We start from the raw sequence: 15,023 nt of genomic DNA, 5'->3' as shown, positions 1-15,023 counted from the left end.
CCTTTGAATGTGCAAGGCGAAGCGTTGGCTGCAAGCACCACGGATCAACGCTGCTGCGTGTGTGTATGTGTGTGTGTGTGTGCTTACAGGATTTAACACACCTGAAACGGCTTTGAGGAAGAAGCTCGAGATTCAGTTATGCGCCTCTGCTTCTTTACAATGAGTGCGTGTTGGCGTCTCGGTGCATCTCCCCTCGACCTTTCCCCGTCCCCCTCTTTTCCACCACCGCCACCACCACTACAGCTTCATGAACCTGCTTTGTGACGATGTGCATCAGTACTCCGTTCTGTTCATCTTCACTTTTCTTTTTCCTCATTGAACGAGCACTGGCAGAAGAAAGTGACACAAAGATAGTACCCTAGTTAGTGCTTTTCTTCACTTCAAAACATGAAGCATGTGCCAGGGGTCTTCGAACGGGCAGTCAAAGCCCGTGGGGGCCAAAGACACAAAACCGTGGTGGCCCTCCCGGCCGTCGTCGCGGACAAAGTGATGGACCGAAATGTCATCTGCCGTAGCGCCCTTCTGGTCGTTGGGAACTACCACGCGGTGATGGCCGGTCTGGTCTTCAAGAGAGAGAAGTTCTATTTGAAGTTCGCAATTAAACACCACGTTGGAAACGTCAACGACGTCGCCGTGACGAACCGCTACGTGGCCTCCTGCGGGGCGGATGAGCGCGTGTTTCTCTTCACCAACAAAGCCGAACAGAAGCTGACCGCAGCGCAGCGGGCAAAACTGCAAGCCGCTGGCGAGACGATGGCGGTGCGGCTGGCAGACCTTGGCAGCCTGACCCCTCCATGCGAGGTGCTGTGCTTGTGCTTCACCACCGGCTCGCAGTTTTTGCTCTGCGGCTGCGCGGATGGCCGCCTCCTCGTCTACCGCACGCGTGACTGGATGTTGAACAACAGTCTTGACGTTCATGAGAAGGGCCTTGTCAGCCTTGCTGTCCACGCACAGAGCGGCGGCGCGCTTGTCATCAGCGTCGGCGCCGACCGCAGCGTCGCGGTGCTGGACCTCGCGGAGGAGAAGATCATCACCAAGTGGAAGTACACGCCCGTGATTGCTGACGCAGACGCGGAAGAGAAAGACAGACGCAGAGGGGACAAAACGTGCCAAGCAGGAGAAAGAGAAGGAAAAGGCGAACCCGCTCGCTCGTCTGTTCGCGCGCGAGGAGCCCGTTCGCGTCCTCTTCTCCCCCGAAGGCTTGTCTTTTCTCATCCAGGCCCGCTTCTCCTTTGTTGTGTACTCCGCCGTCAGTATGCAGCCTGTCCGCGCTGTTCGTCTCTCGCAGCCGCCCCAGCCCAACGAGGAGATCCACTCGATCCTGTTCCTCGACGAGGACACTGTGCTCGTCGGCAACGAGTCCGCGGCGATCCTTCTACGCCCGTCTCGACCAGGACGGTGGCGCGGTGGAGCTGCTGCCCGTCTCCATGCTCTATCCGGAGGCTGTCAAGACGGAAGCGGAAGCTCTTCTTGCTACGCCCATTCACACAGATGCCGAGGTCCGCAAGAAGAACCCGTTGCGCCACGTTAGCCGCGTGAAGGCTCTCCGCAACGTTGGCAAGACCCTATTTTCCCTCGACTCGAATGGCATCATCATTTCGTGGACGTTGCAGAAGGACGCCAACGATGGGGCGTGCAGCTGCGCTATGTCACCAGCGCCAACTGCCAAGGACGAGCCACCTCTCTGGATGTGCTGCCTCTGTAAAGAAAGAGAGGGAGGAAGAAGGAGAAATGCTGCGAACTCGTCTTTGATGACTATTTGATGACAAAAAAAAGGAGGTCTCTTTGTCTTTTCCTTAGGTCTAACCGATAAACCGATTAAACCCAGCGCTTTTTGTTTTTGAAAAAAGAGAAAAATGACGAAAAAATGAGTTTTTCTCGATGAAAAAACAGTTCAAAGCGTGGCCGCAGCAGTCAAAGAACGGGTCCAGTTGCCCTGCCTTGTCAGCGGAAGCTGATTGCACCCTCCATTGTTTTTTTTCTTTCCCTCTTAGCACACCCACACCCTCCTCCCTCTTCTCCTTCCCCATAACTTTTTTCACTATTCTATTCATTTGCCTCGCTTGCGAACAGCAAGCTTTTTTTTTCTTTCTCTGACTTTCTTTTCTATGTATTTGTCTCGTTGATCAACGTCATTTCTCTCTCTCTTTCTGTTGCTTCCCCTCTCCCCCTCCCCCACCCCCCATCCCCCATCCGCATGGACAAGTCACAGCGGCCACCGGAAATCATAACACAGCCAGCGGACGGCGAGGATGACGCATCGCTGGAGCGCGAGAGCAGTCTGCTGCCGGGCATGGTGCGCACCCTCCCGCCTGTTCGTGACGGACATCGACTGGGCGGCTCCCGGCAGTGTGATTTGGGAGGAGTCGGGCGGCTACAGGATGAAGACAGCGGCGGCCCACACCCCACTGACGGGCTACGGCGAGAACAGCGAGGCCTGGCCTCCGCCACTGGTTCTCCTTGCTGAACGAAGACGGCGGCGAGCACAAGGCAGCGAGTGCCTACACAGACGCCAGGGCGGAGGTCGAGACCCCCGAAGCACGGGAGGCGCGTCGAGCCGTCACCGCCGCCCATCGCGGCCGCCGCGCTCGAGGCGATTAGCAAAGAGAGCCGCCGCAGCCGTCCGGTGAACCCTCCACCCGTCAGCAGTCCCTTCACCACGAACGCGGCGGCCGCCACGGCGAACCACCGCAGCAGCGCCGCCGCTCAACAGCCACACGCCGAGCAACCGAACTACTTCACCGTCCAGGAGGGCAGCAAGACCGCGGGAGGCTCGCGGCGTGGACGCCGTCCCTGCCAACTTTGTCGTAACGGAGCCGTACAGCCGTCCAGCCCCCGGGGCCGCCGGCCGTCCGCACGGAGCCGCCAGCAACGCGCTGCCCACCCTCGAGGACAAGCAGGTGGCGCAGAGCATCATCGCGTCGGCTGGGCTCCCGCTTTCCATGTCCTCGTTGGTGTCCTATATCAAACAAGGGCAGCCGCACTTTGAAGAGCACGACGACAACGGCGGCGGCATGGAGGCCGCCATCTATGGCACCACCGGGACCCATCGCAACTACCCCAATCTCAGCGAGCCCCCGCCACAGCCACCACAACCACAGCAGCAGCAGCAGCAGCAGCAGCAGATGGGCGGCTACGGCGGCAGTGGCTATGGCGGAAGTGCCCCTACAGCGGCGACGCCGTCTACCCGAATGTGCCACTGAGCGTTGCACCAAACTCGAGCAGCCGCGCCAATGACTGGACCGGCGTGTCAGAGAGCGGCTCCGTAGGCGGGTGGTGGTGGTGGCGGTGGTGGCTGGAACGTGCAGGCCAACAGCGTCAGCGTCTCGCCCGTCAGCGCCAATCCTTTTTACGATAGCCAAGGCCGGGGCAATAGCGGCGGGTACGCTCTTCGTGGAGGCCGTGGCGGCGTCCACAGCGTGGCCTTCAGTCTGCCCCCGCTGGCAGCCGCCCGCTGATGCAGCAGCCGCCGCCACAGCCGCAGCAGCAACAAATGGGGCCCTACACCGCCAGCCAGTCGCGCCACGGCGGCCACACGAGCAGCCGCCCCAAAAGCGAAAGTGAAATTCTCAGCGATCTTCTCCACTTCCACGCGAACTTTTTCCCCCGCCGCCGCCCGCGGGTGCCGAATGAGCAGAAACGGAACCGCGCAGATTTGTGGTATCACTACGCGAGCAAGTGGGACATCACCCATCGCCTCCCGCCCCCACCCCGCAATCCACTTCCGGAGATGGAGCTCGAGTACATCATGCAGCTCCCTGAGATGACCCGCGTGCCGTACCATGGGGATGGTTGGCTGAACATGAGCGAGCGCTGGTTTACCGTGACACAGAGCCTCTTTGACTTCCCGGATGAGAATGTCGGGGTGGAGCTCGACATCTCGGTCGTGATGGAGCAAGCCATTACATCGTAGTCGGAACTGCATTCGCTTGTCCACGTTTTCTTTTTGTTTTTTTTGCTCTCTGCGTTTGTTGGGCCATTCCCCTCTTTCAATCGCTCTTTTTTTTTTTTTTAGCCGAGATGTGTTGTGTGATGTTTTTGGGGTTGCTGCTGCTTTGCTGTCGTTTTTTTCTTTTTTTTTATTGTTGTTGTTGATTCTCTTCCACTTTAGCGTCCCACTGGTCGGTTCTAACCAATGAAATGCGCTCTCTCTCTTTTTCAGCTTTTCCTATTTTTTTTTTTTTTTCATACGCTTCTCGCTCTCTGGGAAGCGTTGCTGTTGCTCTCCATTTCTATCCTTTTTAAACATAAAAAAAAAGAACACAAAGACAAAAATATGAATGTTGCGAAAACGTGACAAAGCGTCAAGAGAGAGAGAGAGATGGCGTTTTTTCCTTTTCTTAGGGAACACGAAGTAGATTGCTAGAATCGTCCTCCCTCCCTCCCTCTCGTGGGGAAATGAAAAGACGTACTTTTTGACTTCCCGGTACTTCTTAAATCAAACTCAATCATTGCCTCTTTTGCTTTCATTCGTGTTTTTTTTTTTTGTTGTGTTGCACTGCTACCCTTTTGGGGGTGTTTCCTTCTATAAGGTTAGCAAACACTTTGTCACACACTTTTTTTTGTTTTTTTTGTTTGTCGTCCGCCCACTTTTTTTTTGTTGTTGTTCTTCTGGTTGTTAAACGATGGATAGCTTTTTAGCTGCGGTTCACCACGCCGTGGAGACCCGCAGCGGGGTGGACTTTAGCGGTTTAGAGGCGGCACTCGCCAATGCTGCGGAGTCACCGGACGAAATTAAGGAAATTCTGTACGCACTCGTGGACGTCTACATGGCGAGCGACGAGAACGCGTACCGCCAGGCCATTCTGGAGGGCATCGGACGCTGTCTCACCTTTGTCGGTCGCCACCACAACGACGATGATGGAAAGAAGCCGCTTGCTCTGGATGACCACTTGATGCTTGCGATGTTTTTGAGCGAGCTCTCCACCGTTACCGACCCGACGCTGTTCTGCACCTTTGCCGATGCACTCGCCTCCTTCTACCAACTGGCAGCGCCCGTCGCTTATGTGGACGCCGCAGGAAGGGCCACGCCGCTTCTGAGGAAGACGCGGAGGCGCAGAGCTCTATTCGGAGCGAGTTGGTTGCCCTGCGGCAAGGAGTGGCCAAGCGCCTGAGCAGCCCCGCGGCGGCGAGCGCTACTGCCGGCCCGGTCCGGACGTTGCCCGGAGCGACTCGCGTGTATGGTGCCATAAGGGCCTCCTTGGACTGCCTGATGAGCATGCTGCGTGCGCAGTTTCTCGTACTAAGCGCGGCGACGGACGCCAGCAGCCCCTCAACGACGATGGTGGTTGAGGAGATTAAAGAGTCGGTGGAGGGCCTGATGGGCCCCCTCGTCACGCTTCTTGAAGAGCAGCAACAGCAGCAGCGCAACCCCGCAACGCAGCCACTGCAAGGCACCTCCTCCTTCGCACAGGATTTTGCTAAAGCGCAGGGCTCCCCCGCCGTCCCCGCATCACTGCTCGTTTCTGTGATTGCCTACCTGGAGGAGGTTCTCTGGTGTGCCGAACAGCACTGCAACGCCTCCACCGCCACCTGCGCCGCGACGACGTCGGCTTCCGTGTTTCGACACACGGTGAGCACTCTCCTGGGCCACCTGCAGCGCTACCTGACCCTCCAGCAGCACCGGCAGACAGAGTTGGCGGCCACCGGCGCGAGCGGCGGCGCCTTTGGCCGTGGGGAACCGCTCCTGGACGTTCTGCGACTGTACAGCGTTCAGCACGCAGTGCAGCGGGTGCTCAGCGTCGCTAGCGTCGCCGCGTCCACCGTGCATCACGGGAAATCGGGTGAAAAGGAGGCGGAGGCGGTGCGGCTCCTGACGGCCACCTTGAGCAACGGCCTCCAGGCCGCCCTCGCGGCATTTGGAGGTCCCGTGGTGGTGCGTGCACCGCGGCCGGTGCACAACGTCGCTGGCAAAGAAAAGCCAGCGGCGTGGACGCTGCACGCGGACGACTCTCACGTGTGTCTGAGCACCAACCTACTGGGAACCACGTTGACCACCGGCGATGACATGGACTTCGCGGAGGGAGAGGAAAGGAAAGGCGCCGCCTATCTGGACGAGGACGAGGAGGGCCTGGTGTTTGGCGGGCCGCGCGAGCCGTTGCTGAAGTCTACCGTAGGGCCCATCACGGCGGCCGCCCTGGCGGAGATGGTGATGCAGAGCGTCGCCGCGCTAGACCGGGCCATCGTCAACAAGGAGAACCTGCGAGCAGCCCACGTGCAGGGTCTCGAGGAGATGCAGTACCACGCCGCGAGGCGGGCGCAGCGCGAGGAGATTGTGAAGCAGCGCATGATCGAGCAGCAGGGCGTCGAGGCGATTCCCGCCACGAAGCTCCTCGACCACGTGCGGGATAGTGCTAACATTCAAGCGAGAGGAATGGCCACGATGCGTCGCGTCACGGCCCGCGCCGTGCTGGAAAAGGCGGCGTTTAGCTCTATCCTTCGCTCTACGCTTTTGTGAAGGAGGAGTCCGAGGCCACCGTGCGCGCCGCCCAAGCGCTCATTGGCCGTTGCCTGGTGCAGTTGCCCTCGACCATGGCGGACGCCGCTTTGGACGAGGTCTTTGTTCAGCTGCAGGCCGAGTTCAAGCGGACGTACAAGCTGCGCCACGGTAGCAAAAGCCTCAAGTCGTCGCCTTCTCCAGTTGATCAGATGCACTCTTATTACCAGCTCACCATGCAGATTGTCTTCATCTTTGCCGCTGCCCAGGCTCCGGTGCACGAGCGCGGCGAGATCAACCCATTCCTCCTTTACGCCGACGGCAACCAAGCCGCCTACGGTGCTGGGGCGCCCGGTGCGGCGGCGACGCACATGACGAGCCGCGCGAGCTTTGCGTGGACACGGAGAACCCCATTGCGTTCCTGCAGGACGAGAACATCCGCACGCCCAGCTACCAGACAAGTGCCGCGATGTCCCGTGGTGGCAAGGTTGGCCTTGGTGGCAGCCACCGAGGTCAGCGTAGCTCCCGCAGGCGCAAGCGCGCGAGGCGGGACCTGCCGAATGAGAGTGGAGGTGAGGAGAGCAACGCGTCGGGCAGCGGCGGGGACGCCTCGGAGGGCGAGGACCGCGACGACGACGGCGACAGCGAGGACGAGGGAGGCGAGGAGAATAACTTCTTTTCTTTAATGATACCGCGCGGGCGCCGTGCCCTTACAGTCACCTCCTCTGCCGGCTCCTTGAGCTGGCGGAGTCGTGCAAGCTTGTGGTGGTGATGCTGGACGTGCTCGTGCAGGCGCCGACGCTAACGCGGTACGTGTGGAACTACCTTTACCGCCGGTTCTGCCTCTCGACGGTGGACCAGGAGCGCTGCAACTTGGGCTTCCGCCTGCTTAGTGGTCTGGCCACCCGCCGTCCCGTCTACCGCACCTGTGCCGTGAACCTCTTGCTCCACCTGTGCATGTCACGCAACGACTACGCCCGCCGCGTGGCGATCATCTCTGTCGGACAGCTTCTTTCGACTTCGTCTGGCGACGGGAAGCCCGTCGTGCCCGTCGAGGTCGAGACCGCGCTCGTCCGATACGCGAAGAAGCAGCTCGCTGCAGTACCTGGCTTTCAGTTCACCACCGTCCTGCGCGAGTCGGGCAGCGCGGCCCTGGACGAAGTCACCATTGCCGCCCTGCAGGCGGAGGAGGACAAAAAGGCGCAAGAAGTCCTTGGACGGCACCTGGGCCTCTTTCTCAAGCTCTGTGTCCGCCAGCCGCGCAGCCTCTTTGCTTCCCTTCCTCGACGTCTACAAACAGTGTGTGGAGCGCAACAATGAAGTCATGGTGCGTCTCCTCCCCGCCCACAAGGATGTGCAGGCCATGATTGAAGTACTGCTGGAATCGGACCCCGCTGGCTTTCTGCTCAGCGTTGTGCCTTTCCTCCGCCGCTACAGCGCGGACGCCTCCGTTTTTGTGCAGTCCTCCTGTGGACGGTGAGCAACAAACTACGTGCGCTCTGCAGCCAGGCCAAGGCCAAGGCGGCGGCCGCCGCAGCAGGAGCCAACAGCGGCGGCATCGGTGGCGGGGACCGCAGCGCCGACTACTACCGCACTGTTGCACTGGGGATGCTTGAGCACGCACGCGCCATGTACGACACGAGCCGCATCCCCCTTGGCGGAAACCCCGCGCCAGCACGGCGGTGGCCGAGACGACGCTGCCGACGGCGACCTGGACAGCGAGGGGCACGAAGGGGACGCCGACGCCGGTGGGTTTGTCCTCAAGGACATCCGCTTCCTCGCTCCCTTCTTCAGCGTGATCCCTGCGGCGGAGCTGAAGCAGAAGTACCTGCCCGCCTTTCTCTACTTTGTGCAGGTCCAGCTGCAAGTCCAGCGCTTCTACGCACAGCACCAGCCTCAGCCGCACCGGGGCGGCGGCACCGCTGCGGCGCAGGCGAGCAGCGACAGTCTTGCGATTACGCTCCTTCGGCAAAGGAACGGAGCTACGTCCTCACTCACGAGGAGCTGAAGCAGTTCATCGCCCTTGTGGTGCGCGAAGTCGTCTACAAGGCACCCTTTCCTTTTGACGACGGCGCGGCTCGTGGCATGTCCCCGGTGGAGCTGTTTGTCTACCTGCACCGCATTCCGCAGGAGAGCCTAAAAAACCTCTGCAACGGCCACCGCAAACCCGCAGGACGGGCAGGACGCTTACTACACCGGGAAGCCCGCGAGCAGCAGTGGCGCCGTCGTTGCGACCACCCCGGCCATTTGGATTGTGACGACGAAAGAGGTGGTGAGTGTGTGCCTCGAACTGACGCGTACGTTCACCTTCGAGCCGGCATCGTCCGGCACACCAAAGCTCTACGGCCCGGAGGAGGTGCAGCGCGCCATCAAGAAGATGATGCACCCACCGCCCGTGCCGTCGCAGCTCATGACCACCGTGCTGCTGTCCATCTCCGCCCTGTACCCGCGTGGCACGCGCTACGCCGTCGTGAAGGAGTTCCTGCACTTTGTCGTTGTCACGGTCCTGACGCCGCTGGAGCGGGCCAGCGTCTGGGAGACGGATGAGCAGCTGTGGAGAGGCGTCCAGCTCTTCATGGAGAAGTTCTACGCCGAGTGCAGCGGGTTCATGGTGAACCTGCCGGACCCGGTGCTCATCAAGGCTCTTCGGGAGCACCCGCGACTCACCGAGAAGTTCCGCGCCGAGCACGGCAACAACGCCTCGTTTGGACACATTCTTGGTAACGTTTAACGCGGTAATTTGAGAAGAAGGTGTGTGTGTGTGTGTAAATGGGTTGTTTTGTGTTTTTTTTTGTCGTTATTGTTGTGTTTGTATCTTCTGTTTTTTTTTTTTTTTCTTTTTTCCTCTCTCTCCTGGAGATGTTTCGGATGGATGCCGTTAACAAGCAAGCAAAAGAAAAGGAGCAGAAGATGAAGATGCACCGAGACAGAGTCCCCGCTTCTCTCTGCCCCTCTTGGAGGGAGTGACTTGGTCTGACGGTTTTGGTTGGCTGGCAGAACCAGAGATTGCTTTGTTGCACACAAACTGCACTTTTCCTTTGTCTTTTTTTTTTTCTCTTTTGACACCTGCAACTTTTTTGAAAAAGAAAACTCTTATTTGTGCGTCTCTTTACCATCGTCTCCTTTTTTTTTTATTGTTCACTATCCTCTCTTTTTCTTTTACCCAAATCGTCAACTACACAAACAACACAAGTTTTAACACGCTTCCTCGTAAGAAAAAAGAAAGAAAGAAGAAAAAATGGCCATTGAAAACGAGTTTATGCCGATCCTCAACAACTGGCCGCTGTTGTTTGTCGTTGTGGCTTTCCTTCTGTACTGGTGCAAGGTTAACTGCATCGACCCTCGACTGAAGGAGCTGGCCGCCCGCAGAGCCAAAGGCTGCAACGGCGTCGCGGCGACGAAAACTGCGTGATTCTTGCCTTTCAAGCAGACAGCCCCTTCTCACTTTCTTTTCAAATCCCCTTTTTTTTTTGCTAACTTGAGGAAGAACAACAGGAGAGAGAGAAACGTTGTCTTCCCACTGAACCCGGTCAGCGTGCAAAGGCCGAGAGGACGACGGTGTCCCGCAGCAGAAACAAGCGAAAAAAGGAAGTGAGGAGGGAAGGGAGAGAAAGCAGACCGCGACGAGCATTTGCCGTGGCGCAAGTTTTTCCGCAGATACGGCACGGCCTGCAAAACTGTGGTGTGCCAAATAGAAGGTGTTCTTCCCGTGAGTTTGTCACTTGTGTTCCTTTTTTTTTCTCATCTCATTTTCCTTTGTGCACTCTCTTCTCTCTTTCACTTTTCTATTATGTTTCACTTGCTTGGCCTCCCCATGTTGAAGCATTAGGAAAGAAGGGCGAAGATACTCCACTCAAAGTACCCGCATCTTCTTCTCCTTCTTCCTCTCCCCTTTTCTGTTGGTAACTCCTGACTTTCTTTCTTTTTTTTTTTTATAACTTGAAGAATGGGAAAGAGGGAGGTGTTACGAGAAATACAGGACAGTTGCTGCAGCCACATCAAAAAAAAAATAGAAGAGAAAACAGATGCGTTTTCTTTTTCCGTTTGTTGAACTATCTTAAAAAAAAACGAACGTTGTCTACATCCTTTTTCCGCCCATGACTCTACATGAACCCCCTTTCTCTCTTTTTTGTCCTCTGCAAAGAACGAGATGGCGTTACTGCATCTGCTACGAGCGGCTCTGAGACAACCGCGTGCCGGAGAGGGGTTCCGCATACGTATTTGTGTGTTTCTGTATATGTGTGTGAGTGCACATGTGAGAGCCTTTTTCATTCCAACTGTCCTCTTTCTTTCTTTGTTCTTCCTTGCTATCTTTTTTTTTTGTTGTTGTCTCAAGTAAAAAAAAGACAGGAAAGACCATTTTTTTTTTTTTCTTCTTTTTTTTTTTGTTTCAAGAGAGACGGATAGCTTTCCCGATGATCTCCCCCGGTGCCGTTGCGGGGATTATCGCGGCCATCGTGGTGGCGGGCGCGGTGATCCTTGGGGTCCTCCTTCTTCGCCGGAAGCGGTCTAACCGCCTTTCTGAAGAGCGCCGCGCGGCTCTTGTGGCACGCATACGCGATCGAGGAGCACACCGCCGCGCACTCCCCCGTGGAGCCCTTCGAGGATGACAGAGGCGAAGGCCACACGCAGGCTCACCGACACGAACGCGTGCAGGAGGCGGAGTTGTACATCTCGCCGTACGCGGAGCAGCTGCAGAAGACCCTGCAGACCAACCCGGGCAGCTTTGAGGTGCCGGTGGGCAACATCGTCATCCGCGCCGATGCGACGCACAGCGCCGCGCTGACAGCCCCGCTCTCTCCCACACACCAGGCAGAGGGCCCGGCGGAGGCAGAGGAGCCAGAAGAAGACAACAACAACAACAACCTGCTGACTCGCCTCAGCTCCGAGTACACAGCTGTCTCCCTCGCCGAGGACGACGAGCCCAGCTACGATGGCACCGTCACAGAGCTGGCGACGGTGCACCACGCAGAGGACGGCGCGGACGCGCCGTTGTCACCGCCCCTCAGCCGCCAGTGCAGCTCTCACGTTTTTGCTCCCACTCGCCGGAGCAGTTCTTTAGGGCGACCGCACGACGGGGCAAACGGCGCCACGCCGCGTGGTGGTCCATCACCGGCCTCTGCGCACCAGTGGCATCCTCGCGTCCACCACCAGTGCATCGCACTCTCCATCGCCACCACCTCAGCCGAGGCGGCTACCTCGTGGTGGTTCGCACCGTTGCGGAGAAGAAAAAGCAAAAAGAAGAGGAGGAGACAGCAGAGACAGCAGCAGAGACGGCGGCGGGGGAAGAAAGACCATCGAGCACGCAGGCCACGACGACGTTCCCTGCGACCTTAGCAACTCACACTTCTGCCGAGGACGCACCGAATGACGGGGACAGTGGTGGAGATGGCCCTCGGACGGAGAGAGTGTTCTTCCAGCGTCGCGCTTCTTCTCTTGTCTACGGCCGCGGTGCGTACTTGGACGCAAATCATCCGGTCCGCCACTCGAACTCACCGTTTGAGTGAACCGTTCGTACTGCTTTTAGCCTTTTTTGTCTTTTGTCAGACGTTTCTCTCTTTTTTTTTTTTTTGAACAGTTGATTTTTCTTTTTTATTTTTTTTTTTATTTCATTCATTCGGTCCCTGTAAACAACGCTTGTTTTTATCGTTTGTGCACTAAGTCACTTTTTATTTTTATTAATATTTTTTCTTTTTTTTCTGCCCTCGTTTTGTTATTCTTGTTGTGCTTTCTTTTCACATTACCTCTATTGGCGTACCGCAACCGTAGGAAGGACACTCCGTCCCCCCTTCTCTAATGTTCGCCATTTCTTTTTTTTTCTTTTCTGCTCTCTTTTTTTTCTTGCGATGGGTGCGCGTTGCGTTTTTATTTGTCGCACAACCCCTTCTTTTTGCTGCTTTGTTTCGTTTTTTTTCTCTCTCTTTTTTTTTTTATGTGTTCTTTCATGATGATATGACTTTCCGTGTGGGACTCTTTCAATTCCTTTTCACTAGAACAAAAAGAAACGTTTCCCCCGGGAAGTTCATGCGACCAACTTGATGCACAACGGGTGCGATGTTGCTGACCGGTCTGCGTGCTGGGTCTCAGTGAGAATGCATCCTGACGCTTGCTGACACACACACACACACACAGAGATGCACTTTCAGACCTCACCGGCTTCTTTTTCTTTTTTTGCAGTCACGATTAAAGCAAAACGACAACACAGTAAACATACATTTCCTTTTTTTTGTTTTTTTTTTCTCTTCCCCCTTATTTATACTATTTCACGCTCTTACAGCGGATGCCGCCGACTCGCCTGGATGTCCCCAAGGCAGCGAAGCTGTTAGCCTCTCCTCAGCTCAAGTACATCTTGCTCGACGTGGACGGTGTGCTGTGGTCAGGTATGACCGTCTACCCTGGCATCCCCGAAACACTCGACCACTTCCGGCGGAGCGGGAAGCAAGTGCGCTTTCTCAGCAACAACGCCTCCGTGTCTCGCAAAGGACTGCTGGCGAACTTTGAGAAACGTGGCGTCCGCGGGGTGAAGGAAAGCGAGATCTACAACAGCGCCTATGCGGCCGCCCTGCGACTGCAGCAGTTGCTGGGCAAAAAGAAAAGAGGATGAGGAGGAGAAAAACAGCCCGCTGCGGGTCCACGGCAATGTCTTTGTCGTGGGCGAGCCGGGACTCCACGAGGAGCTGCAGAAGGTGCTCGCCCCGGGTTTATAACGTACGGCCTGGAGCTGCACGACGCCGAGAAGGTTGGCGGCTACGACGGGAGTCGATTTGCCACTGCGTGGCACGAACGGGTCCTGCCGCCGCCTCAGCAACGACTCGTTGTGTGCACTGGCGACACCTGCCGCATGGTGCAGGCCACTGGCGATGCTGCAGCGGACAAGGAGAACGGCATCTCTTTGGCGGAGCTCAACCCCGTCGCGGTGGTCGCGGGCCTGGACAATCACTTCAACATGGTGAAGCTTGCCTACGCCGCGATGGCTTTGCAAGGGCCGCCCGCCTCTCTCCTCCAGTCGCCGCAGGCAAAGGAGCACAGCTTTAAAAAGGCTCTTTTTGTGGCGACCAACGAGGACCCGCAGATCCCCATGGGGCCCGACGCCATTCTGCTCCCCGGCGCCGGCTGCATGATTGGCCCTCTCTCCATCTGCGCCGACCGCCAGCCAGATGTCGTCTGCGGGAAACCGCGCGTGGACATGGCGAATATTTTGTTCGAGGCGGAGGGCATCGTGAACCCGAAGGAGACCTGTCTCATGGTGGGCGACCGCCTTACCACGGATGTTGCCTTTGGCAACGCCGCGGGGTGCCAGTCGATGCTCGTTCTCTCCGGCGCGGAGGGGCTCTCGCACGTGGCGGAGGCGGAGAAGGCAGGGAAGACGGAACTCCTCCCCGACTACATCGCAGACAGTCTCGCCGCTTTTCTTCCTGCATAAAACGCATCCCGTTCCGTCTTCAGGAACCTCAAAAACAAACAAGCAAAACAAAGGGAGTTTTATGGATTCTATAAATCACTTGCCTGGTAGTCCAAGGTCTGGACACAGCGAGGGATGAAAAATGGAAGGGAAGTACTCTCCTGCCTTTCTAGTGTGTTTTTCTCTGCCCTGAATGTCATTCAAACGATGTCCACCAACTTCTCTCTTTTTGTTCTTTTTTTCTGGTTGTAGCCGATTCTTTTTTCTTTTTTTGTGTGTTTCAGTATTTTTCTCTCCTCTCCTTCTTTTTTTTTTTTTTTTTCAGTGTCTTTTCTTGCTTTTTTTTTTTTTTTTGTGACCTTAGTGCGCCGCGACGCCTCATTTTCTGAAATCGTTTTTGTTGACCTTGCTGTATCGCTTGCCCGAAAGAAAAAAAAAAAGCGGAAAGCATTTTTTAGGCGCTGAGTTTCAACTGTTCAAAATATATATATATATATATATATATAAACACGCGCATACAGAGTCTCATTTTTTTTTTTCTTGCGCGCGAATAGAACCATGCCGCACCAAAATGCTACAGCGCCGGCTGCACTCTAACCGGCAATCCAGCAACCACGTCGACGGCGCCACCACCCCGCGCGCCCGCCTTGGCGGTAACGTTGGCCAGCGCGGACCTGGCGCCAATATGCCGGGCGTGCAAGGAACTTCTTCAAATGCCGCCGCCTCGCATTACCCCGCGGCCCTTCCGTCCGTCCTCAGCACAAAGTACAGCGGCCCGGTGACGGGCACTGCCATTATTGACCACGACTACTCCGCGATTGAGGCCCTGGTGGAGCTCGTGACGCCGGACGCCACGCCGCTGCTCGAACCGCTGACGGTGGAACAGCTCCAACGGTGCGCGGAGCAGATGAATGAGGAGTGCCAGTCGACGCTGGCCCGCGGTGCCGTCTCTTCCAAAGCCAACAGAGACGAGACAAATTCTCTCCCGGCTCGGACGACGATGATGAAGAAGATGAAGCGACGAAGGGGCGAGAGCGGTCGATGGCAGACCCCGGCGAGTACGACGTGGCCCGCGAACGCCGCCGCCAGGAGCGCAGCAGGCGCCACGGGGAGTTCTTCTCCTCCTCCAGCGGCAACGTGGATGTGTCGCCTACCAGCGCCTCTGAGCAGACAAATCACAACGAC

At 57.0% G+C, this 15,023-nt stretch overlaps 1 protein-coding gene across 1 annotated transcript; it reads left to right on the top strand.

Moving 5' to 3' along the window:
- Positions 1-549: 549 nt before the first annotated feature.
- On the top strand, positions 550-1,763 carry LOC126766702 (uncharacterized). Its single transcript, XM_050484435.1, has 2 exons — positions 550-1,106; positions 1,289-1,763. Exons 1-2 carry the CDS (start codon positions 550-552, stop codon positions 1,761-1,763), a joined length of 1,032 nt encoding a protein of 343 aa, XP_050340392.1.
- Positions 1,764-15,023: the final 13,260 nt, after the last annotated feature.

The sequence above is a fragment of the Bactrocera neohumeralis genome, unplaced genomic scaffold (assembly GCF_024586455.1).
Source record: "Bactrocera neohumeralis isolate Rockhampton unplaced genomic scaffold, APGP_CSIRO_Bneo_wtdbg2-racon-allhic-juicebox.fasta_v2 ctg2196, whole genome shotgun sequence".
In the NCBI taxonomy this organism is placed as follows: Eukaryota; Metazoa; Arthropoda; class Insecta; order Diptera; family Tephritidae; genus Bactrocera; species Bactrocera neohumeralis.
Note: the sequence above shows the minus strand (reverse complement) of the source record. Positions and strands in the feature narration are given on the sequence as shown.